Source organism: Rhinolophus hipposideros, assembly GCF_964194185.1.
Source record: "Rhinolophus hipposideros genome assembly, chromosome: 19".
NCBI lineage: Eukaryota > Metazoa > Chordata > Mammalia > Chiroptera > Rhinolophidae > Rhinolophus > Rhinolophus hipposideros.
Window position 1 is genome coordinate 15124878 of NC_138065.1, and position 27887 is coordinate 15152764.

The 27887-nt window shown below is 38.2% G+C and overlaps 1 protein-coding gene across 2 annotated transcripts in view; it reads left to right on the forward strand.

The window, feature by feature from the left end:
* VAV3 (vav guanine nucleotide exchange factor 3) overlaps positions 1–27887 on the forward strand; it is a 339163-nt gene that overhangs the window by 198419 nt on the left and 112857 nt on the right. For both annotated transcript variants that reach the window (XM_081025193.1, XM_081025192.1), the window contains exons 16-17: positions 20167–20268; positions 20572–20672. In XM_081025193.1, the coding sequence (XP_080881319.1) occupies positions 20167–20268; positions 20572–20672 (203 nt within the window). The remainder of the gene's footprint in view (positions 1–20166; positions 20269–20571; positions 20673–27887) is intronic.

A 27887-nucleotide genomic window follows, 5' to 3' on the forward strand; every position in this document is an offset into this window, starting at 1 on the left:
TATAGCAAGATTTTTGGTCACCTTATCATAGGATTAAACCTAATGTGATTTATGCAAAGTTTTGATTTGATTGATTTGATTTGATGGTGTTTTCTGCACCCAGTTGTCTAGCTAATGTAATTTTAGTCTCAGGGTTTAAATTCTCTGCTTAGAAGTAAAGGAATTGGGGAGGAAAAGCCTCTTGGTCTGAGACTAAGCCCTGGCCAGTTACCAGGGCAGTTTAAGATGAGTTCTAAATAAACATGTATGTTTGTTTTCATCCAGTACTTAGCTAACACTGGATGTGTATTACAGAAGTCACTGGAGGTATGAACACAGTGTGAGAAGGCTGTCAGTTTTCTCCTTCATGATCAACTTTGCTCTAACCCTGAATGGCTTCTGCTTCCTGGGGAGAGCCAGATGTGAAGTGGTCATGTGAGCCATGCGTTTGGCCTGTCGGTTAATGTAGCAGACTTTCTTCTAAACATCTTTCTGTATGAAAACAGTGAAGTTTGGGAGCTCAGATTATCTGCCACAGAAGTGATTAGAATATTGCAGTGGTCAGTAGTTCCTGATTATTTGTCCTATCTGTATCTCTATATTTGCAACATCACTGCCTGCACAAAGCAGGCAGCCCTTTGAAAAAAGGAAAGTGATTTCAAAAGTTACAAATGCCCTAAATTGATTGGCTTTCTAAATAAATAAATAAAAAATCACTCAAAATACTCTTGTGTGATAGTTTGTTATAGTAAACAGAAACCCTGCCTTTTGTATTTATTATCCTTCAGATATGTCCTTGCCTCAATCCTTTATGAGACTTAACATTATAGTCCAAGCGCAATGCTATACATTTGATATTTGTCTCATTAACTCTTCACCAAACTTATGAAGGGGGCAGTAAGCTCTGTTTCTATAAGTAAGAAAACTAAGGACCAGCAATGTAAGCAGCCTGCCTGACCACGAGCTTATGATGGAGTTCACGTTCCAGCCCTGCCCCTTTCAGCCTTCCGTGTTTCAAGACACGCTATCCCCATTCTTTTTTCCAAAGAGTTTCTTGCCCAAATGGCTAGTAAAGGATAAAACTGATGTTTTATTAAACCCAATTTCTCTGTCTCCTATCTCGAAGCTGCAGCCTTCCTGTATTTTTCTTTGTTCCTTCTTCCCCGGATAGCAAGAACAACCAGAAATGAAATGCTCTCATCTATTATCGTACAACAGATTTGCTTTATGTAGTCTTTGACTAATGACTCGTTGGCCAGAATCAACTCAGGGATCTGTTCTTTGATAGTGCATTAATAATATATACGCATTAAAGCTCCTTCTCAGAGAATATTTGAGCTTTGACATATTGAACACTGGCATTTTAAATTAAAGCTGTTACTGTCAGTGCATTTTAAAAACGAGGTAGCTTGGAAATAGTATTTCGTACATAACAAACTAGACCTGAGGTCATGATTTACTAAGACAAAACTCTTCCTGGCCTGTTTAATTGTGGTAGGGCCTTGAATTGCGTTTTTCAATTATTGTGATGACCTAAACATCTTTGAGATTGAGAAAAAACTAAGCTGTTTTGCGAGGCTTTGAAGAAACACCACAGAGCAACCTAATGGATTTTCTACATACCATAGAGACCAGGAATAATGAATTAGAAACCACTGTGAGTCCTTCAAGATAGGAAGTATCAAGATTAAAATGGTGCTTGGTGACAGTGATGACTGTACATTAAGCCCCAGGCTTGCATTATTGTCTCTTGTCTGGCAAACACTTTTTTTTAATCTGGTTATATAGCTAAGCATTCTTTTTGCTTGTGACATTAGACTTGTGCTAAGCCTTCTCCTCAGTACAGCTGATTTGGAGACATTTTGTGTGAGACACATACACACAATTCTACGCATACGTGTTTGTGAACCATAATATACATGAGACGCTCCTCATGAAGGTTTTTCTTTAGGGCAGGAGAGCAAAGAGCCCCAGATGCGAAACCACCAAGGACAAGACCAACACCAGCCCCCTCACCTCAGCCATTTTATAGATAGATCAATTCACAGACTGTGGTTTCCCCCCTTAAACACCTACGTGCTGGTTGACCTCAGACTTTATATCCAGTTGGACCCACGGTAACTTTTCTACAGAGGAGCTTGCCCGAAGCCACAAGAGTAGCAAGCAGTGGAAGTGAGACTAGACCCCAGATCCTTTAATTCCCAGTGATTCCTCTTTTTTTTACAAGGCACACCTTTTACCAGTGGTTTCCTTTTCCATAAAATGGGGCAATCTACCTTTTTGTCCAATATTCCTATCATGAAAAGCTGCCAATACCTTGTCCTTGTCTAGGGATGAGTGGATTTGGAATAGAGGGGGAAAACTCAACCAGCCTCCTCCAGTGGGTGTTAGCCATAGGACCTGTTATTCCACCATCTATTTGACAATATATACCTCACTATTGACACTGTAGGTTTATTTTCAGCAGGGTACTCCTGACTCCTGAATACTTGATACTACCATTGAAACCTCAACGTTACAGGATAGAGTGAAATCCAAAGTGAATTAGAAATTTAATTAAACGTCTTGCTTGTTTAATTGTGTAATGTATTCTACAGTCCAACTTGTGATTCCATATTCAATTATAATAAAACTCCCCTTAGACTGAGTTTATTTTGGGGTTTAAAAAATGGCTCTAAAAGCATATTGGTGCTTTTAGAGAATCCTTGGGTTTATAAAATTTCAACATAAAAGATTGAGTGTTTTAGTATTAGGTTTGTATTGACTCTTGATATTGACACAAGTCTGAATGTGCAAAGCCCACAAAGGCTAAATCTCATAGGCTTATGTTTAATTTAAAATATGGCTAGCTGGCCATTTTGAATATACTAGATAGGCTGATAATCTGAATATCTGGCTGGTTGGGGAAATAGTCAAATATTAATTTTAAATGTTTATTAGTAGACTGTTTGCAATTGGTTTTTAAATTCATTTGGAAAGTGAGAATTCACGTTTATGAAAAATTGCCAATAAACCTGATTTCATAAAGGTGTGTAGAGGTTAAATGCCGAATGATTAATTTATGCTTTAGTAATATTTTTAATAATTTGGAGGAAAGGTAAGATAGCTGAGTATAATGTTAATGATGAACAGTAATGAAGGCTTAAAGATTCTGAGATTTCATTGTGGAGATCTTATTCATCATCCTGAAAACAGAATAGGAAACCAAATGGAAAATACATTTTAGTGAAGTTCAAAGAGTGCTGGACAAGGATAGAAAAGATAAGGAGGGACCCAAGTCCCGCCACTAACTTGGCCAAGTGACCCAGGCAAGCCTCTGCTCTTTCCCTGGGACTTAACTCCATCAGTAAAATGGGAGGGTTGAAAAATATTTGTGATCTAGTTTTTTCTTGTATCGCTAGAATTTTCCTCTATATTTGACTCCATGTGGCCCCTTTCTTGAATATATTGAAGGCTTTTGATTGGCAAAAGAAGGTGGTGGTGTTGGTGGTGGTGGCGCGAAGTGTGGAAGCTAATTGTGATACAAAAATAATAGTGTAAGCTCATCCTCTTATTTCTACCCAACAGTTATGGTATTTTTCTTTTGTGCTTGTTTTGTTTTGGTTTTCACAAATACACTAGATAGTTATTTGTGCGTGTGCGTGTGCGTGTGCGTGTGTGTGTGTGTGTGTGTGTGTGTGTAAGAACATGTGTGGATGTACTAGACAATAATAGTGTGGTCTCTTTGAGAAGATTAAGGCTTTCATGTCCTAAAGGTGATATACTTTAAATTCTGTCTACCTATTCTGTTAACCATCATGAAAATTCAATAAACAGGCCTTAATTCCATCTGTGGAAATATAATGATGATAAAATAATACTGAAAATTAGTTTAATCAGGTTACTTATAAATGGAGGCATTGCTTACATTCAAAATAGTAATGAGTATAAGATTGATAGTCTATGCTGATTCCGTCGAACACATCATCTTGCAAAGCCAAAGAAATGAGCTGTAAACTGTTAATTGGAAAGCACACGTAGTATGTGATCCAGGAAACTTGATTATGATTAGTTTTTGGTGAGGAAGGGTTATTTGATATTAAATACATAAGAAACCAGAGCATTATTATGCAGAAAATTGATTGATTGATTTAATCAATGACTTTTTCAAAGATGGTTTGGAGACAAGACTGGGGAAACGGAAATGAGCCAACCAACCATTAGTCGTCAGCCCTGCTCCACGGAAAGTGCCCACAGAGCACTTGAGTCAGAACACATGGGGATGCTGGGAAAATTCCTGTAGCTTGTTTGAGGATGAGACCTAAGTAGAGTTTAATAAAATTTTGCTTTGGAGTGATTTGTTTATGTTCTGTGAGCAATTTTTTTTTAATAGATTGATTTATTTATCTGTTTGTGTACTCTCTAGTGCTTTCCTCATCTGAACCCAAAGCACTTTGCAAATATCAGAGCTCAAATTTTTAAAAGATCATTGATTTTTTTCAACAGCCCTGGAGGTAGGCTATCACACATCATCATTTATTTCTGAGATAGAGATATTGATAGCATACTATTAAAATCTTTCATTAGAGAATTTTCTTTTGATCAGCAATAACCTAAATTCAAAAGAGGTTTGTGTGTGCTTCGCCTGTCAGAATTGCTATTTAAAAGTACATACCATGTTTCCCTGAAAATAAGACGTAGCCGGACAGTCAGCTCTAATGCATCTTTTGGAGCAAACATTAATATAAGACCCCTTTTATAATATAATATAATACCACGTCTTAAATATTGTCATTGAATGAAAACATTCCTGTGAGATAGCCAAGTATTTGCCCAGGAAACCCAAGAAACTGTCTCTGAGTAGCTGTTGAAATTTGCCTAGCATGATCAGCATGTTTAAAGTTTGACCAGAACTGAGGACACCTGAGTATCTTGTCAGCCTTCTCCAGTATACCTTTTCCCCACTCTGTGTCTTCACTTTATGTTGCATACTTATATTTACTTTTCACCAGCTTTAAGGAAAGCTAAGTTCAGGGACCCGCAGTCTTTGATGCAAAGAACCACTGGTGAGATGAAGGCCCTGCCCTGTAATGATACCAGTCATGCAGAATCAGGAGGAAGAAAAACTATGAAGTCTTTATCATTTCTTTTTGGGCGCTGTTAGCCTCTTAACTGGGCTCCCTGCTGCCAGCTTACAAGCTGGAAGCGTTGCCCTGAGGACATGCACGGTTGGAGCTCGCAGGGTTTGATGTGACCACAGACTACACTGAGCACCGTGCCTGGCGAAGGAACAATCTCTGGCTGGAGCTGTTCTTCTGATCATTGTTCCAGGCACGGGCCAGATGAAATCCCTGAAACCAAGATCCTGAAAAAGTTCTCTCGTCTTAATCAAAGTTGAGATCATCAAAAATAGACTTTGAAAGCATTAGTTTTGGAAATCAATGGGCAACATTTGAATCATGACACTTTGATTTTCCAGTTAGGTGACCCTCAAAAAATTATTTAAGCTCTCCTTGCCTCAGTTTCATAGTTTGCATAATGGAGATAATAACACTTACTTCATAGAATTGTAGTGACATTAAATTAGAAAAGACATGCAAAGCAACTATTGTGATGCCCCTGAGATCCTAAACGCTGCTGATGCCGACGGTTTCAGTTTCTCCTCCCAAATGAACGCAGGCCCAGAGTTCCTGCCAGAGAGGACATTCGAGTGCCTGGGAGCCTGTTTGCTCATGTCCCACATGCTTTCATGCGTGAGACCAAAAATAGGAATAAAAAGAAGTCACACCAACTTAGATATCTTGCTGAGCTGGTGATCTGTGGAGGGGCCAGGCCCAGAGGAACAATCCAGGTGTAAACTGACAGAAGCCAGAGGGGTCCAAGTGGAAAAGACAATGAAGGACTTTCTTGAGGGCTGAACTGGTGGCCAGTGGCGCAGCAGTTCTGTGGGGTGTTTACGTCAGTCAACCATTGGTGGGGGCAAGAGCCCTGAAGGCACCGACCCTGCATAGGCACACATCAGGGGCTGAGCCCAGAGGCTGTGGCAGTAATTTGGGGGTGTGATCTTGTGTCTGGGAGGAGCGGCAAGGCCCCATGGGGGAGCACTCAAAGGAACAGCGCCTTCAAGCAGCTGATCAGCAATGAACCTCACCTAAGGGTGGGGCTCAGAGGGCTCTTTAGGCTCAAGCAGGTCCTCTTTCATTCAGGAAACAATCCCTCAAGGTCACAGATTTAATTGTATTTTTATTACACATTGTCTGGAACACAGTAGACACCCAAAAGCTTTTTGGAATGAGTCCATTCGCTACAGTATCTGGATATTTTTTGAGGGTGGTGGTTTTGTTTTGTTTTGTTTTGAGGTAGTCTGGTTCATGTGTCTGTTTCAAGCCAGTGAGACTGTTTGGGTTTTGTTTCAGGAAGAGCCACTTGAATTTTACTGTTCCGTATGCTTTTGACCTCATTTGGGAGTTGAAATGGTTTCAAAATGGATAGAGACTGTAGGGTAGCGAATTCCAGGTCACAAAACAATCTGAAGTTCATTGGCAAGGGATAGTGAGAGAAGTGTGCCTTGCAGAACATTTTACTCTGAGTTGCTCTAATGTAATTAGTTTTGAAGGATAAAAGAAAAAACGGCATTCAGCTGAAAGGCAGGAATTGAGGATCAATGTAATAGTTCACTGGAGACTGAGGCTGTGTTCAGGCTATTTTTGCATATTCTGAAATCTTAAGCACAGCTGACTCCACAGAAAGCAGGGCTGTCTCAGAACCCCATCTTGCTGTCTGTTCTTTCAGACACCCAGATCGTCATCTCAGAGTTGGAGTCATTTTCTTCACAAATATTTGGGAAATATTATCACCCAAATACTTGGAGACATAAAGCAACAATTTGAGTGAACAGTGGCCCTCAGCCATGGTGGGGCTGCAGGAAGCTGAACGTGTACTTGAGATGCGTACTTTAGTTTGTGCAGCTTGACATGAGGGCATCATCAAGTTTTCTTCAGGCTCAGGAACAGCCTTTAGGAGCTTTGGGTTTTTCCTTCCTCTAAGGTAGCCTCGATACCATCAGAGGAGCTGTTGTGTTTCCCTTTGTGGAGAGAGAGAGAGAGATGCTTCTGGTTTTGCTTCTACCCATGTGATGTGGGGTGAAAGCACAGCTTTTGTTACATTTCTCTCCTTGAAGTTCAAGTGTGTTTGCTGCCCTCGGAAGCCTCTATTGTCCTCACCTCTCCAGCGTTTTCCCCACTTATGCCTAACCCTGGAGTCGTTCTCAACACTGGGATGCCTTGCCTTCTTAGTGCTATTTGTCTGTTCTCTCCAGCTCAAATGCAGAAAGCTTCCCAGAGGCCGTAGACCTTGTTTAGGGTCCTTGGCCAGGTGGTTCTCATATGTCAGTGCCTTAGCAACCCCTGGTAGCCTCTGGGAAGTTCTCTGATTTTAGGACAGACATACACTGGCAGCACAGACCTTGGGATCAATCATCTTAGTCTAATTATCTGCTAAATGGAGACATCCCTGATACCCTCGCCCCACTCCAGAATAATTTTTCTATTAATTTCCTGTTTTCTTATGCTGTGTGCCTAAACTTGGTCTAGAAGTATGAACCCATAAATGATTCTCTTGTCCACCCTAGAACTCTAGGCATCAACTCTTAACCTGTTCACCTGGACAGGTCTTTGTTCCGCCCAGTGTGTCCCTTTGAACACCAATCCCTTTTCTCCTACGTCAATCAGAGTTTTAGTTGTATGAGCTCTGGCATGGAGCCTCTTGGTAACCACCTATCCTTTCACACCCTATCTTCTCTCATCTCTATTTCTTGTGGTTTGGTCCCAAAGCAGTTCTGTGACTGTTTGCCACGTGACTCTCCAACTCCTGCTCAAATTCTCACCTTCTTCACACATTGTCGAGGTATGTGAGTCCCATCTCTTCAACTTCATGGCAAGCTTGCAGAGGGCAGGGATCTTCGTAACCTGTAATCCCACACGACCTCGAATATTACCAAACCACTGAACAAATCTTTATTAGTTGACTGTTTTGTCATCGTAATGTTAATAATGAACATGCCTTTTCCATTAATAAATATATTTAACATTTTAAAGTTGTTGCTTTTTATAAGAGTAATTTCTGGTTGCGATAAATGGTAGCAGCCTCAATTCATGCCAAATTTATACTGAAATCCTGCTTCATTCATATTGAACTTCTGCACATGGAGTTTAGTATAAAACAGAGATGTTATATGCAAAGGGTGGAATGTCGATTAACAAAACTGTTTTCGGGCCGACCCGGTGGCTAACCCGGAGTTAGAGCTCCACTCTCCTAACTCCGAAGGCTGCCGGTTCATTCCCACATGGGCCAGTGGGCTCTCAACCACAAGGTTGCTGGTTTAATTCCTTGACTCCTGCAAGGGACAGTGGGCTGCGCCCCCTGCAACTAACAATGCAACTGGACCTGGAGCTGAGCTGTGCCCTAAATAACTAAGATTGAAAGGACAACAACTTGATTTGGAAAAAGTCCTGGAAGTACACACTGTTCCCCAGTAAAGTCCTGTTCCCCTTACAAAAAAAGATTTATTAAAAAAAAAACACTTTTCTTTCCTTTATATATAATCATCATAGAATTTGAAGAGGAAATGCTTATGAGGCCTGTCAGATTCCCTTTCAGATATCCTCTGTTGTTCCCAAATACTGCTTTGTGGCAGTATCACCTCCATCTTCATGTGCTTCTAAAACACATTAATTCAACAGCAAACTTGAATATTACCAGATGTAATTTAAAATGTGCTACAGGAACTTATATTCACCAAGCTGGCTCAGCATTCCGTTTATGTTATCTTGAATGTTTGGATTATGGTACAGGTTTCTTGTACTTGAGAATGAAAAAAATCCCAATTTTCTAGCACCTGTGCCATACACGGGATACCTAATACCATGGGAGATGTCTTGCTCTTTAATCCTGGACATTGAGATCTCTCTCTCTCTCTTTCACTACCAACAGGATAATTCATCTATTTCAATGGAAGAATTGAAGTAAAGCAAGATAATCCCAATTAACTGGAGATCCATCATTGTTCAGGCTAGATAAATTTCATTCCCAGTGTTAGAAAATGACTGGCACATAATACACACTCAATTAATTTGTTGGATGTGTAACTAAAAATAAGTTTTAATATGCTTATTAAATGCCCACTAGAAGAAAAGCTTTATTCCTGTTGATTTCAGGATATGGTGATGGGTCAGTCATCATTTATTTTGTTCTACCTTTATGAGGCCTCTCATAAAGGTTTTCCACCACATGTTTGTCACTTATGACAACAATAACAATAATAGTAAAATTAGCATTTGTGTAATGCTTTTCATAATTTAATAAATAAAATGTAATAAGATGAACATGTATGCATTTTCATTTTATCTTCAGAACAAATCCAAATGATAGAATAGGTACCAACAAGTGGTGATTCTTCTTCTCTTACTCCTGGACTAGCCCTTCTGTAGCAGGAATGACAGACATAATTCTTTTGTTGGTGAGGAGACTAAGAATAAAAAGATACTTTATGTGCCAAACACTGCGTTATCAAGTTTGTAACAAAGACCCTAATTACTCGTAGTCTGACATTTTTTCCACTTTAAATCTACTATGGATTTAACTAACTTTACATTTTATTCAGTAATTTCCTTGAAATGTCACAGAAATTCAGTGATGGATTTATATTTAAAATTACTATACAGTCAATGTTGAATGAAATAAACGTTGTGCAATAAAGAAGTGCAATATATAACAGATAAGAAAATACTATTTTTCAGAGCCAAGCATTATCTTATTTTTATTGGTATTTCAAAAGTATGTATTTTTTTCTAGATAAAAGACTGCGTGATTTGGAATATAAGGAATATGATTTGGAGGTGATTTATAAATCTTTTTTGTTTCCACTCCTTTCATGAATCCTTAGGAATAGGTGAAGATGTTCCTTCTGAGCCTTTTTTTTTTTTTTTAAACGTCGTGTTTGAAAGACCTGTTTGGTTTTCATTTGCTTGCCCTTTCAAATGGCCAGGAGTGTAATTAGTATGTGATGGTGTTGTGGGAACAAACTGTGAAAAAAAAGGTAAGGATCTAAAATAGTTTACGGAAAGATTGTATGAATAAAATCTTTTGGATTTATCTATGACCTATTTGGTGGATTTAATTTCACAGTATAGGATATTTTAAAAACAAATATTTAGGTTTTTGTTCTCAAATTTTTCATGTTAACAAAGGAAGGGGAGAAAAATAACAAAACCATCACTTAATGAGACCCTTAAAAGTTGTATCTTACAGGGAAGTCTAAACTTGAGATATAAAATGATTGATCTTGTTTTGATTTTTGGCTAAGACTTTACTTGGTTGAAATATGCTTTTTCAGAACAGGAGACTTCAGAAGTCCTTGAGACTTGACAAAATCAACCTGGACACACTACTCTGACATTCCTGAATGTTTAGTTGGTAATTCTAAGAGCATGTGAAACACTCCTAAGTTAGATCCATTTTCCAACCAGCTCGGTGCTCTGTCCTGCATGTTGGGGACTGTGTAGGGAATTGCATCTCATTTCAAACAACTTTAGGACTCTTTTGAGCTTTAGGATTTATGTATTTATGTGATCTATCTTCACTCCTCATGGATAAATGATCTATATAAGTTAATGTAAGTTAAGGTAATAATAGCCTTTTATTTGTTTTAGAAATTTCCTCTAAATCACGAGGGCGGTTACCTCATCTGCTATTGGCAGATTGGGCACAAATGTTTGCCTGATCTATAAATGTTTTTCATATGTTTGGAATGATTAATTTTCACATTTGAAAGATATTTGACTCGCCAAAGCTCGGTGTCTGACCTTAGCAGAGATGGTGGTTGTTTAAATGATGATATGTAGATGGAATAGGTCCTGAAAGGTGCCCCTCACAGAATTGCTTTTGCTGAGCAAGACTTCAGCATTACGTCCTTGGCTCATATCAAGAAGGGCTAGAAGGGGCAGGTATACAACTGTATTTATAAGGATGTTGTTGAAGACATTGGCTATACATTACATAGTGTGTGTCCCTTTTATGAAAACCCAACAGAGCAATTTTTCTTAGACTTTGGTTCTGGGAAAATTCATGCAGTGATCTTAGAAGCAATTCTATTTTCCTCTTTGCTTTGGTTGCTAGGAAGTAGAGCACTAAATTTGTAACGTGTTTAAGAATTAATCATTTATAATTTGGGGTACGTTTTCATACTAACTTTATTTCACTTATCTTCAATCTCCCTTTGACACTCCATTAAACTTTAGCACATTTGTCAAATGCGTGTTTAGGCTAGACACTGAGGGTGATGCCAGAGATATGTTGTAAACAAAATCTGACACAGCCTGGCCTCATGGAGCTTATAATCTTCTGGGGGGAAACAAACATTAATCAAACAAATAAAAATAATCATACAAATAAATGTTAAAAGGGAAATTATTACAAGTATAGTGAAAGGACATTATATGATGCTATGAAACTCAGTAATGGTCTGGATTCCTCTTTTCCTGTATCCTTTGTAGTAACAGAGGTGCATACATACAGAGGTACCCAGACACATGCACATATGTACATCTATAGTGCTTATAGTGCGTATAGTATATGTTTATACTTACATTTTCTAGTAAAAACTCTTCTTCCATATGATTCAATGGCTGATTATTTTTCCCTTACATGAAGTACTGCAGTATATATTTGCGCAATACTTTATTATTGGACATTTCACTTATTTATAATTTTTCAATATTGTAAACAACAAAATTCTGTTTTAATTTTCATTTCTTTGAAAACCAAGGTTTTCTAGTAGGCTATGTATGAGCAAAAACAAAACAAAACAAATCAAACAACAATGACAACACATCCCATCCCCCACACCAAAGAAATTTTGACAGAATCCTGTTTAGTCAAGGATAAGGATAGATCTTTCTTATCGAGCAGGAACAAAAACAGCATAGCTCAACTAGCTTTTCTTGGACCCACAACTGCCAGTCACTCTGCGTGGGGCAGCAGCTTGCCTATTCCAGAAAATTCCATTCATGCTGCAGCACAATGCATTTATACTTGAGGCTAGCCTTCCATTTTGAAGCATTAATAGTTGGTATGCTTCCATTTAAGGAAATACTTACAAATGATGAGCTCTGTTGTTTCTTAGACTGACTGTAGCATCACAAAAATCACATGGGTGTGGGAAGGGGAGAGCAATCAGTATCTAGGAATGATTGTTTCCAAACAATGTCTGCTGTAACCTTCCCATGTTCTGGAACATTCATATCTCTACATTTACTAATGAGGCTAAATAGTTTATTATAGACTTGTCAGCCAGGTGTTTTTCTTTATGAGGTTCTTGTTCATATCTTTTGCCAAGTTTTCCACGGGTCTTGTTTATCATTGTGCTATCATTGATTTGTAATGGCTCCTTTTTACATCAACAATATTTTCACATATGTTGCAAACGTTTAATTCAGTTTATCTTTGCTTTTTAATTGCCGTGTGATATTTTTAGCATAGTGATTAGGAGCACTGGCCTAGGGACACATCTTTGCCTCAGATCCTGTTCAGTGACTTGCTACCTGTGTAGTTTAGTCAAGTTGCTTAACCTCTTTAAAGCTTGGATGTATCATTATGGTTTTTCCCTATGGTTTTTTTTTTTTTTTTTTTTTGTCTTTGAACAGAGTGGATGTAAGAAATCAATTGAATAATGTATGGCCACTGTAGAAACATTAGAAAAAACAGATAACTCTAAAATTAAAAGAAAATCATTTATAATGCCTCTACCTATTGTTCGCTGCTTCGCATATGTATGTTAACGAGCAGTTTTGTGTTATATTAATCCCAGCTATGGATACAGTTTAGTATCAAGTTGCTCTCCTATATAATATAAATATCTTCCTTGGTTAATATATACATTCACTTTATCATTTCTAATTGTTGTATAGTATTCCATGTATAGATGTAGTATAATCTATTTCCTTATCTTTTAACTAAATTCCAATTTTTATTTATTAAAAATGTTACAATAAACCCTTCATGATTACTTCTAATAAGCAGAATTTTATGTCAAAGGATTAGTGCATCTTTAAGTTTTAGATATTGGTATAGCTTCATCCACACCATGTATTATCAGTTTTCTTTTTTTTTTTTTTGCCAGTTTGAAGTGCAATATCTTATTTAAATTTGCATTTCCTTTGGTTCTAGTAACTTAAACATATTTCATGTTTTATTGTTTTTATTTCTTTTTAAATAAATTGCTCTGTTCATTTTTTTTCATATAGGTTTTTTTAGGAGCGCTTATACATTGCAAGGACATTAATCTTTTATTGTACATATTAGATAGTTTCCTCTTTTCCCTTTTAATTTTTTATTGTTTTTTGATTCAAGGAAAATTTGGGATTTTAAAAAATTAAGTAAATCCAGCCATCTTTATTTTTTTACTTTTAAAGATTATGTAAATAGTTACCAATATTTTCTTCAATTAATTTTATGTTTTTTGCTTAAACCAACTTTTGGGTTTCTGTCTAAACTTTACATTAAATATAGCATATAAGCTCCATAAGGACAGTCATTTTATCCATCTGATTCCTTATTGGTGGCTGTACTCATGACACATCATAAGCATGTATTTCATATTTATCAAATAAATAATATAAATATTTAATTAGATCAACTTTATATTGTCATAAAATGGGTAATAGAAATATAGCTTCCTTAACATTTTCAAAAAGCTGGAAATGTATTTTCTAAAATGTCTGTTATTTTCTCCTCTGTCTGGAACATTCTTTTTCTTTGGTCATCTTTAGATTTCAGCTCAAGTATAGTCTCTGTAGGAAAGCTTTTTGTGATAATACATTGACAGGGTCACATTCCAAACTGTGTTTTCCTAACACCACCTTTCTTTGTGGCACTTGTTACACCTGTAGTTTCACAGTTGTTTGTAGATTTATTTATTTATTTTCCCTACTAGTACAGAACAGGCAGAGACATTACTTGTTTTTGCTCATCATTGTATCCCACTGCCTAGCACGTATTATTTAATAAGATTTTAATTTTTTGAGTCGACAGATTAATAAATGAACAAACTGTCACAGAACTCACATACCAATTTTTTGCAAATGCTTGGTCTCCTGCAAGACTTTTAGCTTTTGTATTATTGACCTTTCTATCTGTTTTGTTGTCAGTCTCATACACATTTAACAATGGTAACTTTAAAAAACATTTTAGTATCTCTTAACTAGTGATGGCTTCCCACATACTCCCTACAATAATTTGTCTTAGTTTTAATTTTTTCCCAACTATTCTTACACATTTTTATTCTTCCAGTTGAATTTTATAATCATTTGTCAAGTTAAAAAAAAATGTGTGTGTGTGTGTGTGTGTGTGTGTGTGTGTGTGTTTGGGGAAAGGGATTGTTTTAAATTTATAAATTAATTTGAGAAATTGTGTATTTATAATAAAATATGTAAGCTTCTTACTCAAGAATTTGGTTATGTAGCTTTTATTTGGTTGAATGTCTTTTATTTTCCTCAGTTAATTTTTCGGTTTTACTCATACAGCACCTGAACATTTCGTGCTAAGATTTTTCTTAGACATTTTTGTGTAAGAAAGAGTTAACTGGGAAGGCTTGAATTTGCTCCTTTCTCTTTTAATTTTTTTTATTGTTTTTTGATTCAAGGAAAATTGACTCTTTAAAAGAGTCTACTTGCAGGGTTGGCCTTTGACTGGCTCTTGGGAACGTGGGTTTTGAAACGTTCCCTGTGATGCTAAGTGATAAAGTTATTTGGTGTGCCAAGGGAACTGAATTTCATTGTGCCAGCCTGCCTAGACTTTTTTTTTGTAAACTATGTGGTTTACGAAGAGCACCCACTTTCCTTCTGGGAGTTTTTAACGATGGTGACTGATTATGAAGGCAGACTGCCTGTGTGACCAGTCTGGTTTTATCCAGTCTTAAATGAGTAACCAGGTAAATTAGCAGGTGCAGGTTAAGGGAGACATTTTAGGCAGAGTGAATGGACTACAAAAGCACAGAATTATGGAAGAGAAGAATATGTTTGGGAAATGTGAGAAGGTCTGTATATCTATAGTGCATGTCTTAGGAGTACTTGGGAAAGAAGAGGTATGTGAGAGGTATCTAATGCTAGAGTCTGAAACCATTGCATGCCATTACAAGACGTTTTAATTTTATCCTACAGCCAGTAGGAACCAGCAGAGGGGAGGGAGTGACATAATTATTTTTGTTTTTTGTAGATAATTCTTGGAATAGTATGGAAGATGGCCTTAAATAGGGAGATGGAATAATTAAGAAGGTCATTGTAACGATTTAGTTGTGAGATATTGAGGGTTTGAATTAGTAGTAAGAAGAGAGAACCTGAATTTTTGAGGCAGTATTTTCAAGGGTGAATCAACAGAAATTGGTCATGATTTCAGAAAAGGAGAAATTGGAGCTGAGAAAAAAATGAATATGTGGACGGTATGAGGGAGAGGAAAAAATTCATTGCAATTTTAAAGTTTCTAGGTTGGAAGATGGAGTGAATGGCAATGGATTGAAATCAGAATTTGATTAGAGTCAGATATGTTAAGAAAGGTGTGGACTTGGGTTTTGTATACATTTCAGATGCCTGAGGAGCCGCTGGCAGTACAAATATGGAGAATGGAGAAGATGCCTAGGATGGGGTGGGTCGGGGGGAGGGGGGCATGTGCTCCTGAGCTAGTGCCAACCATAGAGCCAGATGAGAGTGGAGATAATCTGAGAAGAACATGGGAAGTTACAAGGAGCCCGATGAACATCACCATACCTTGCCTTGTAAATAGTCGATTGACTGATTAATTGCATTCACAGTAGGCCCTAATCAGGGGTGTCCAAACTGTGGCCTGCGATCCATTTTTTATTGGCCTGCAGCAAATTCCAAAAATATATTTAGTTTACTTAAATAAACCAGGTGAGGCAATATGTACTTCACCTCGAGTGAGTGGCCCGGCTGTTTGTGTATTTTACCACATATGGCCCTTGGAGAAAAACGTTGAAAAATGTTTGGATACTCCTGCCCTATATGAAGCAAAATAAATGGAAAAGTTTATTGAGAAATCTACAAAACTTCATCCAAGTTCTCATAAGTACTGTTGTATATCAAAGCAGTTTACTAAAGTGGAATCCTTTCTGCATAACTGCATGGCTGAACCAGTGAGCTAACCGACATTTGATCCTCAGTTCTCATGTATAGAAAACCCAGCCCCACAACTGGTCTTGCTATACCCATTCTTGCTTCACTACAAGGAATTCTCTACATAATTGCCACAGTTTTGGTTTTTTTTTGTGTTTTTTTTTTTTGTCAACTGAGTATGACATCAATCCCTATATAAGATTTCACCTGTTTCCTTGGCCCCTGCCAACCTCTCTTACCTCATCTCTTACCTCTCCTCTGTTTATTCACTGGGCTTCAGCCAAAGGATCCTTCTTTCTGTTTGTACCTTAGGTCCTGTTTACATGGTAGGTACTTAATAAATATGAAGTGAATGAATGACTCTGCCTTCTAGGTTTGTTGTGAGAGGTAAATGTGAAAAGTATATGAAGAGCCTAATAAGGCACCTAGTGTATTAGAAGTGTGGAATAAATGCCACTTTTGATAATTTTTGTCTGTGTGTTTCCCAGTCTATAATTTTGATATTTCTCTCTGTTCTTTTGCTCCCATCTACCTTTCTAACTCTTCCCATCCAGCCAACTTACTGTCTCTGGTTTTTGCATCCCCCACAGGCTAAAGACTGTATGTGTATTGGCATCTCTCTTCAGTTGGCTGTTGGCATGACTTTATCTAATTCCCTGGACTTTTTCGTGTGTCCTCTCCTGAATAACCCCATTTCTTATTGTGCTTCAATAGTTCTATATGGGTTCAGTCCCAAGGACACTGAGCATATAACAATTTTTTCTGTATGAAATTCTCAGGAGAAAGGGAATCCTCTAGGGATTCGGTCCCAAGGGACTCTCCACTCATAAAGCTCTATCCTGATCACATCATTAATATGTGGATGTGGAATCAGCAATTCATAAATGATAGCCAGGACTTATGACCACCAGCTCTGGGCCAGACAAAGGCCTAAGCACTGTACCTCACTTTATAAGTTTGATTGTATTAGTATTCCTGGTTGATACTTACTCCCTTGCCTGAGGTCACACTGCTAGTGATTTGCCAGTTAGTATTTGAGCTCAGGTGAAATTTCCGAGTCCTGCCCTCAGCTATGCTTTTATATTCTACAGTGCCCCAGTAGCAGTTCCAGGATCATAGAGTAAACTTTCATTCTTTAATATTTGATTTAAAAATTTAAAAATAATATGCAGTTATAGTTTTAAAAATTACAACCATTCCTTCCTACCACTCTATCCTACTATTTCAAGTCTCATTTCCCTTACGGCAACTACTGCTAACAGTATTTTCAGAATTTTTTTTTTATTGTAATACATGCGTTTTTAGCCTCTTAATGTGACTCTCTGCTCAGCTTTTTGTCTTCTGAAAAGTCAGCTTATTCCTAGTTAGTCTGTAAAAGTGTTAGCTACAAATGGTCCAAAGGCAACTCTGATATATACAACTCAAGTTGTACATATATTTGTATATGTATATGTGAAAAAGTATATGCAGTATATGAGGTCTGACAATTACATTCACGAACTCATCCTAGAAAAAGTGCTGCATACCTCATTGCTGAATATCACTATGGTCACCTTTGAAGTACTCCCCTTGGGAAGCTATGCACTGACTCCAGCGCCAAGTCCACCCTTCAAAGCAATTTTGGAACTTTTTCTGGAATGGCCATCAGAGTTGTCCTCATATTACCCTTGATGTCCTGAATGTCATCAAAATATCTGCCTTTCAATATTTCCTTTCTCTTTGGGTAAAGAAAGAAGTCATTGGGGGCCAGAGCAGGTGAGTAGAGAGGGAGTTCCAATACAGTTATTTGTTAACTGGCTAAAAACCCTAACAGACAATGCCCGGTGAGCTGGTGCATTGTCGTGATGCAAGAGCCATGAATTACTGGCGAAAAGTTCAGGTCATCTAACTTTTCCACACAGCCTTTTCAGTGCTTCCAAATAGTAAACTTGGTTAACTGTTTGTCCAGTTGGTACAAATTCATAATGAATAATCCCTCTGATATCAAAAAGGTTAGCAACATTGTTGCAACAAGTTCACAAACTTAATTGTCAGACCTCATATATATACATATATATACGTGTATATATATATGTATATGTATGTGTATATATATGTATGTGTGTGTATATATATATATATATATATATATATGTATATATGTATGTAAAATTTGAGTTGACCTTAAGAGAAAGATGTTCCAGCTATGTCCCAGGCAGGCTTTTAAAATCATTTAAATACCTAACATGTTTGCGACCCATTTACATGAGTTTCTGCCTGAAGGAGACCTTCGTACTCATAAATTCTAAAACTCCAGGCTGATGAATTCTTCAGGTTCCCAGGACTGAAGCTATTATTTGACAATTCATCTATGACTGTATCACCTTGGTGCTTACAGAAAAATGAACGGCCCTTCCTGGCTAAGGAAATGGGGTTCAGCAATCTTTTCAGGCCCGGCTTTATTGGACTCAGGAATCAAATGTTTTCTGAACAATGTGAAGAGAGCTTTGTTTCCAGATTCTTGTCTTTTCTGTACTCCTCCCTTCACGAAGAACTCTACAATTTTTAATCAGCAACACAGAAAGACCTCTGCAGAAATGGCTGTGCTTTTCAGCATGCATGGGAATGTTTTCCTAAAAAGTGAGGTCACCAGAAGCGCAGGGCAGAGAAATCCCAGATGGCACTCGTAGGTGATTTCATTTTTAGCACGCTCATATTCAGCAGATGGATTGGAAGGCTGACCTCTCTGATACTTCTGCATCACTGCCTGCTACTCCAATTGCCTTTGCAAATGTTTTTTCATAAGGCTTCTCCTGGTCCCTCAGAGATTGATGCCTGGTTGCCGCCCGTGTTATGCTTCATTAGGCCAAAGCTCTGTGTGGCTGAGTATCGCCGTATCCTAGAAAAGGGGAAATCCTAGCTTATCAGTAGCTCAAACTTTTCCTATCATCTCTCAAATTACTTGTAATGTCTCAGAGAGCATTGTCTTAGCTTTCTAGGTGTACCCCTGAGTTGTAACTGTTTTCAACTTACCCTTTTCTAATTTTCATGCTTTTTTCTGTGACATGGGTAAATTATGAATAATATAACAGATCCTCTAGAAATGGCTGACCATATCTACTGCACACAAAAATCCCTACTAGACACAAAAATCTAATGACATTGAGGTGTATTGCCTTGCATTGTGGCTCCAGTGGCCGAAAGCACACACCTTGGTTGGAGTTCTGGACCCTGCCATTTCCTTTACTTTAGAGTAAGCCTCAGTTTCCTAGTTTGTGAAGTAGTGACCCTCTTAGTGCCTCTAACTTAGGATTGGTGTTAGAGTTAAACGAGATAATGAATAACAGGTGTTTGTCACAGTATCCATACCAAAGAAATGCACCTTGAATGTCAGTTTGCAGTACGCTTAATTATTTTTTTGTATCTGTGTATAACATAAATACAATATAAAACATAAATAATAAAATCTAGTTTTTATTTGGATTGCAGGGAAAGTGAATTGTTTGTTAGGGAGGAATTTTTTTAATGATCAGATTGAGGCTTTGTTTGAAAACTTTTCATACAATTATGTTATTCACTTTGGTAACTCATTACAGCATCCATATAAATATCTATTTAGGGATGGACTCTGTGGAAATGCCTCACCCTCGTCCCCTCCCTGCCGCCCTCTCCAGCTAGTTTGTATGTCAGTGATGTCTATCGGAAAGAAATGATCATACAGTGCGACTATCGGGCGGGTTTTATGTTTTTCCTGGCAGGTTGACCTACGTGGCCATCCTCTAAAGCTCCCTGGGAATGCTCAATCCTGAGAAGGATCAGATTGCTTAAATCCTTATGTGTTGCTGGCTCTGCCACAACCAGATTTTAGTGCATATTTTAATGCAAAGCACACTTCGGGCTTTTAGAAAACATTGCCTACTTAATCTCCTTTTTGCTTGAATCAGGTTTCTACCCAATGGTATGGTGATGAATTTAGGTTTTAGATGACTAGACGGCTCCTTTGTTGTGAAGTTTCCTTAGGAAGTTCCTTTTCCCTTTTTTATAGATCTAACATAAGGCCAGACTACGCGGACTCCAATTTCCACGAGTTCAAGATGCACACCTTCACCCGGGTTACATCCTGCAAAGTCTGCCAGATGCTCCTGAGGTAAGCTTGTCTTTCATTGTGTGGGTACTGGTATAATTGCTAAGCATTTCAGACCTTTCTAATATCCCAGCCAAAATGTTCTGAAGTGGGGATAGTGCCTTAACAGTGTGATCCCACAGAGCTTTCCTTGACCTTGTACCTGGAGGGGGCAGTTGCCCCAGTACCCCCAGGGAGGTCCTCTCCCTCTGCTGAGAGGACTTGGCATAGCACTGTGTTCTCTTGTTCTCCTTTCTCACACTAGTGATTTCACAAAGGCAGAATTCAGCACCTTTTAACGTATCACTCTCTAATTTTACCTTTCAGAGGAACATTTTATCAAGGCTATTTATGTTTCAAGTGTGGCGCGAGAGCACACAAAGAATGTCTGGGAAGAGTAGACAATTGTGGGAGAGCTAACTCTGCTGGTAAGTCGTGTTTATTGTTGTGACTCTGCCTTTAATAGGACATACTTGCTAAACATAATTAAGGCCTAATTTACTGTTACCGTGTATTTATTGGAACATATCTCCTTTCGAAATGATCATTTAGAAGCATAGTTAGAAAATTGTTTGAAATTCATGTAACTTTTCTACATACCTGGCAGGCAGAGGGCTTCAAGAGGGGCTCAGAAGGTTTCACGTCACCCATTTCCCTCACTCAAACCCCTACATCTCACTAACACTGTGCAAATACAGACAAATGGAGTAACTAAAACAAAACAGAGAAAAATTATTCTTCATTTCTATCTTTAGTTCGTAAATTTCTCCTTTAGTCTCTTAAATATTTGGCTCACAAATACTAACGATGCCAGAAGTAAACATCACACAGACTAATTCATGAATTAATGAATTGAATGCATTGTCATTTTCCAGCATTCAACAAAGAGCATATATTCTTTGGGTATCGTGTAAATATTTCCCCTTGGTTTTTAAAAATAATGCTCCATGATTGTTACATGAGTCGGTTTCTAAGGCTGTCGGCAATTATGCATTCAGTAGCCTTTTGCCTCTCTCTGCTCCTCTTGGGCTCTCTTCCTTCTCTTTCTTTTCTGGTCTCTTTATTCTTTCTCTTTCTTCTTCTTTCTCTTTGTCCTTTCCCCCTGAGTTTCTCTGTGTTTTATCAATAAGACCTTTCAAAATCAGTAAAACTTTTTGAACAGAAGAAAGGGATCTTTAACAGCTCTAGTTCAAAAGGTAGCCATGTCAACCTTTGATTTTCCCAAAGGAAAAGGTGGACATTGAATTATTTTGGAGAATATGAAGAAGACTGAACCAGAGAATAATAGCTCGTTTGAGAGTTGACTTCAGAAAATAGGCAATTGTAGAAAAGGTGTGAATCCTATTAGAGGACTCAGATCAGAGTACACTCCCCTCACTCTGCTCCTTTCATAGACGTTTTTCAAGCTCTCCCCCACCCCCTCGGGCCTTTCTCTATACTAGGGATGGGCAGCTGCAAGGACAAAGATCCCGGCATTAGTTGAGCATCTGTACTGTGCCTGCCCTGTCTGGACCTCTGCTGGGTCTTTCCTGCATGAACACATTCAGTCCTCAGAACAGCCCTTTTCATTTTTCTGATGGGGGTAAGAGTGCTTATGCAATTTGCTCAAGGAGACACTATTATCACCCATTAATATTGCTGAAGGCCAGAAACAGCCTTCAAAATTGTAAAATATAAAAGGAATATTATATAGTATCATTGTTATTCTTTGTATACCGAATACAATCGATCACTTAAAGTTTTGTTGTTTCACTTTTTTGTGCCCCATCCTTTAATGTCTTTGAGAACTCCTATAACATGTTATGTGCGCATGGTAGGCTAATGTCATTTTATAAACTTCACAGTCCTGTTTTACGAGTTTCAGTCTGTGAGGAATATAAAGTTTTCCCGTAGTGGGCATGGTTCTTCCATTCCAAAGGGAATAGTGTAGGAGAATCAAGCAGAGATGGTTGAAAATCTCACTCTGCTATTTGTTGGCCACATGAGCTTGGGAAGTTACTTAAACATTCTGAGCTTTCACTTATTCATGTGTAAAATGGAAATTAGAGGATTCTTGTGAGGATCAAGTGAAATAATGTTGATGCTTTAGCACAGAGCCTGGGCACAATTAAGAACTCAGTATTTGAATCCAAGGTCTTTTGATGAGAGTCAGTTCTTTATGAGAAGGATGGGCTTAATTTGTATTTTTGTTGTTGTTTTTGTAATATGGAGCAGATGTGGATAGGAAAATTTGTGAGCAACAGACTTTGAAGTGATATGTAAAAGTGACACTAACTTCTATGTAAAAAAAAATAAAAAGTCAACAGGAAACGCTTGGGAATTCTGCCTAGCCAAGTACAAGAGTGGTATATTCCTAGCGTCTGTTCCTAGGTCATTGTTTCAATGTACTCTGTCCTTTAATGGGTAGCTGTGTGCAGGGAGACAGCATGAGATGGCAGTAAAGCCAACCAGCTCTGGAATCTTGTCTGGTTTGAATCTGGCTCCACAATGTACTTGCAGGGTGACTTCGGACGCGTTTACTTCACCTGTGTAAGTCTTAGTTTCCTTCCTTCTAAAGTAGAGATAATAATAGCACCCAGCCTTTAAAAGTTTTTTTTTTTTTTTTTAAATAAATACATATAAAGTGCCAGGTAGAGTTCTAAGTACTTTACCACTCTTAACTCATTTTGTCCTGTAAAAGCTCTGTGAAGTTGGTAGTGTTGCTTTTCTTACCTTACAGATAGAAACTGAAGCACAGAGAAATAAGTAACTTTCCTAAGTTGCCTGATGAATAGAGTGAAGATTCAACTCCAGGCAGTCCAGCTCCTGAGTTTGTTCTTAACCCCTGGGCTGTGCTTTCAGGCCGTGAATGAGCTGTGGTGGTGTGTTAAATGCACAGTAGTACCTAACCGTAGTAAAATCAGGTGCTGGGATTTCTCTGGGAAAGGGAGAGTTTTTCTAATAGTTTTTTTTTTTGTTGTTGTTGTTTTGTTTTTCAAGCAACAACACTGTTGAATTTAGCTAAATTAGTAACTCCCAACTGTGTTTAGATTGAAATGTTTTGAAGTGGGAGAAATTCAGGCACTCCTGTGGATCAATGCCTGTCTCCAAGCAGGGAGATTTAGACAGCTTCCGTTCTAGGGGCTTTTATTTTAAGACGGGGAAACTGAGTCATAAAAATAGGAGAATAAAATGAAATGAGAATGAGGCTGTTGGTACCCTGCAGGTTATAGATCATGCTTGCGTTGGCAGATATCATTCCTTAAATGGTAGCATCGTTCTATAAACTTTGTTATGTACTTCATTTTAAAGCAGGAAAAGGTTTTTAAAACCTCTGGCTAAATTTGTGTCTTGGAGTTTTAAACAGAATTCCCTTGCTGTCTTGATTCTCCCTCTGCCTTTCGTTCTCCCGTTGACCCCCCTTCTCCTGTTTGTGCATCTTTACTCTCATCCTCTCTCTCGTTCTGTACTCTCCTGCTCAAGATTGGAAGAGACCAATGACACTGGGTGCTTATCATCAGTTAACTTGTGGTATGAGGTGGTAAGAACCCACCCAGGAGTCTTTCCTTTTTGGCCTTCAGATTAGCATTTGCTGGGGAGCCCTTACAAATAAAGGGGCCTTATCGTCAGAGTAAAGAGGAATCTCTACCGGCAGCCTTCTTTCCCACATGCCCAGATTCCTTCTAAAAGTTGGCAGTTAGGACAAACTCACCTCTTCCTGCACTGGTGTGGGTAGTAACCACGGGTAAAGTGTGAGTTTGAGTTTGGTGGGGCTGACGAGTGTGTGGTAAGGTAGGTAGTGTTTTGAGATCATGGGCAAATTAGACTTCATGGGCCGTGTCCCAGTCCTCAGAGAATGTCAACATTGGTTCAGTTTTATACAGTCCTTTGTTTCGGCATCCTAGAACTGGAGGCAGCAGTTCAGCGATGCAGTTTTCCATGACTGATGTGGTATTTGGGGAAATGTGGGATGCAGGAGGAAGGACAAGATGTTTCAGGGGCTGCATCCGTAGTTTACTTGAATGGGGCTTTTGTATGGAGGAGAGTATGATATTGTTTTAGGAGAACTTGACTTTGGGGGAAATCACCCAACAGCCAAATTTAAAGCAAGTGAACAGTATTGATTGAAGGCAAATTCAAGTGCTTATGTAATCCATCTCCCCCATAAAATTAAATCATAGGTGATTTGACATGACTGACCCCAATTTTATAGAACTTTATAACTCCAGTGCTCAGCACTAACTATACAGTCTAACTATATTCTCAAGAGACAAAAAGAGATTCTGATTGGCTCAGTGTGAGTTGGGTTCAGTTGTCCAGAACGTGGCAGCTAGGTAGGAATGGTTAAGTTGTTGTCAATGCTGGATAGAAGTGGAAGGCAATTCCAAAGAAATGGAGCATTTTCACTCAGCATTGGACATGTTTATAGATAAGAGAGTGGTCAGTTGGAGAAGAGGCACTAGTTGTTCAAAATGACACAGTAACCCAGAGGCTAAAGGAAGGCTAAAGAATCTTCCACTCTATCTTGTAATTACCAAATTCACAGGTCATCACATTTCAGGCCTTATCTTACTCGACCTTTCTCTATCACTTGACACTATTAACCATTCTCCTTGACACCTCCTTGACACTCTCCTTCACATTCCATCATATTCCTGATGCCATCCTTTGGATATCTGATTTATTTCTCTGGCATTAGCTATAGGCTACACCCCAGGTAGATAAAGCTCCATTTCCGTGTAAACTTTTCTCCTGAACTTTAAATTGAAAAATTCAATCTTCTCCTCACATATTCTTTCCCAGGTTTCCTGTAGTGACTCCAAATTTCACGTATCTCCTCCTATTTCTTTCCTTAAAGGTCCACCATCCATACACTCAGCCAAACCTAAGTGTTAGTCTTGACTTACCCACTTCCCTCACCTTCATTCACTTACCTATTCGTAGTTCTCCTCCTAAGTTTCTCTGGAATTCTTATATAGTTTTGCTATAGATTAAAAAACAAAACCAAAACCAGAACTCATTGTTTTTTGTTTGGACAACTACAAACGTTTCTTAATTTTCTGCTGAACATCTTACTCCTTTATACGTGATCTTTATTAAAATTAAGTTTGATGTATCACTCTTCTGCTTACTATACCTTCCATTCCTCATAGGGTAATGTCCTAACTTCAGTTAGACTGTGAGCCTCTCATTGATGAGAACCATGCTTAATTGATGTCCTGACATCTGGGAAGTCATGGTAGGTGGGTGAGGGAGAGGATAGACCAACAAATAGATGACATAGATTAATGAGTAGAACTGTAGTGCACTATGGTTTCTGGGTCCTGAAGATCACAATAGTCTTAGAACCAGAAAAAAGAGGCGATGGGAGATGGTTCAGATTTGGTTCTACCATTATGGAGACTGGAGCTTGACTGGATATATTGTAAGTGGAATAGAAACCTTATATGAATCCCTGGCTGGTACTTTTAGAATAAAAGGTAGAAAACTGGATAGACCTTTTGTGTTTCTTTCTAGCATTTATGCAAGGAAAGAGTCATGCCCTGAGTATTGATCACAGGCCTTTCACAAGGACCCCTAGGTTAGGTTAATAAGTAGCAAGAAAGTGAACTGGCTCGCAGAACACCTGCTGACAAAAATACCACTATTTCAGCAATCTACTCCCTGATCTAGTCAATCCCATTTTTAGAATTCTTGCTTGGCTCTTACTGTTTCCTTTCCTTGAAATACACTCGCTTCTGTGCCTACTCTTCCAGGATCCTACTCTTCCTTGACTTCTTCTCTAAACTTTTTGCCAATCATTTAATCTCACTTTGACCACTCCAGTGGTAGCCTGATTTAAATTGTTCTCTAATTTTTGTGCAGGTTTTTTGTATTTGCCAAGGTTAGACTGTGTTATGGTAATGAGAAACCCCCAAATCTCAGTGGCTTTAACAAATCAAAGTTTATTTCCCTCACACACAGTGCTGTGGTTTCTGTGGCCCTTCAGGGTAGCTCCCTTCTAAGTAATGGCTTGGGGATCCAAGCTAGTTCCATCTTGTGACTCTGCCATTTCAACACATGACCTCCAGGGTTGCTGCTCTGAAGACCCATGGACGAGAAGTGAGCACTGCCATTTTTTTTTGGTCACAGACCATTGGTTAAAACAGGTCATTAGCCTCAATTTCAATTTGAGGGAAGCTGGGCATTGTAGTGGAACACATGGACTGTTTAGTGAGCACTGCTGTCTCTGACACTTTTTGCTCCTCTGGTGGATTATATGCTCCTTCAGTATAGGGAATGTGTTTCTCATTTATACCCACCGCCTAGTAGCATGTCCAAAATCAGGATGCATCATATCAAGTTGTCAATCTTTTTTCCCCAAATAGGAATATTTCACCCCTAGAGCAATCCTTAATAGTGTTGGATGTGGCTAAATAAGCATTTGAAATAGCTCTTATGATCTTCTTTTTGTGGAAGTTAAGCCTTCTTTGGATGTTGTCTTCCCAGGGTTCAAAAACCTTATATTTCATGCTCTATATTCCTTAAATTTATCTAGTGTTCATTCATCTTTGAAATCATAATTACTTAGCAAAAATGTAGTGCATTTCTGAATGAAGTAATTGATTCATATTAATATTTGATGATGACAGATTATTAACTGAAGTACATATGAAGTATAAAAAAAAGTATTTTAATTATTTTTTATATTTATAAGACAAACTATGCAACTTGGAAACAAATTTGAAGGTTGGGTGGTGAGTTTGTCGTAAAATATGAAAATTAGCATGGATATAAAGAGCAGGCAGTTCTACTCTTTCATTGAACTTGAGTCAACTCCTTTACATTCACCATGGCAACCTCAGTGATCAACACACACGCGGACTCTGAAGTGTGCTGCCCAAACTTCCCAGCCTTAATAATGAATAGGTATGAACTCCATTATATGAGATTCTCTGAACAAGTCACTGCAAAGCTGATGTAATTCCAGAGTGGCATTTCTTCCTCACAGTAGACCACTGTGAAGGTCTAATCCTAAACTGCAACTTTTGGGGACATCTGTGTTTTTCCCTTCCTATAATATGTGAATAAAAACCCTTTTGTCTCCTTCTTTCCCGGACATTGATCAATATAGCTTGCTTTGCCTCCTCTCAGTTTAAACAAAGAAAGTAACATTGGAAGGCAAATATTGCTGGAGCAGACGACTTTGGTTTAATGCATCTTTCTCTGTAGTGGGAATGCAAGCCTCAGCGGCTCTAATATTTAACCGAAGCAGATCTCTATTTGCTTATCTGTTTAATCGCTCTTTTATCTAGGCCAGCCGCTGCTCCCACTGCTGCAGTAGCCACTTCTAATGGGAAAGAAGTAGCCTTGGGATCCTAATTGTTTAAACCTGCAAGTTTGCTACCTAGAACCTGCACCGCAAATTGTCACCTGAGATGGCTCTTTTATAAATAATAGTATTGCAGTATTTTAACGTGAGATAAACAATTAGGATAACATTTTATTTCAAACTTCTATCACCAGGTATTTTATCACATTATTTTTATATGAACTGAGGATTGACCATTGATCACATAACCAAAAATGACTGGTTCTACTTAATATTACTTAAAACCTTTTACATAAATTAGTCCACTTTTTTTTTTTTAACTTATCAAGACAATTTTATACTCAAGAATAGT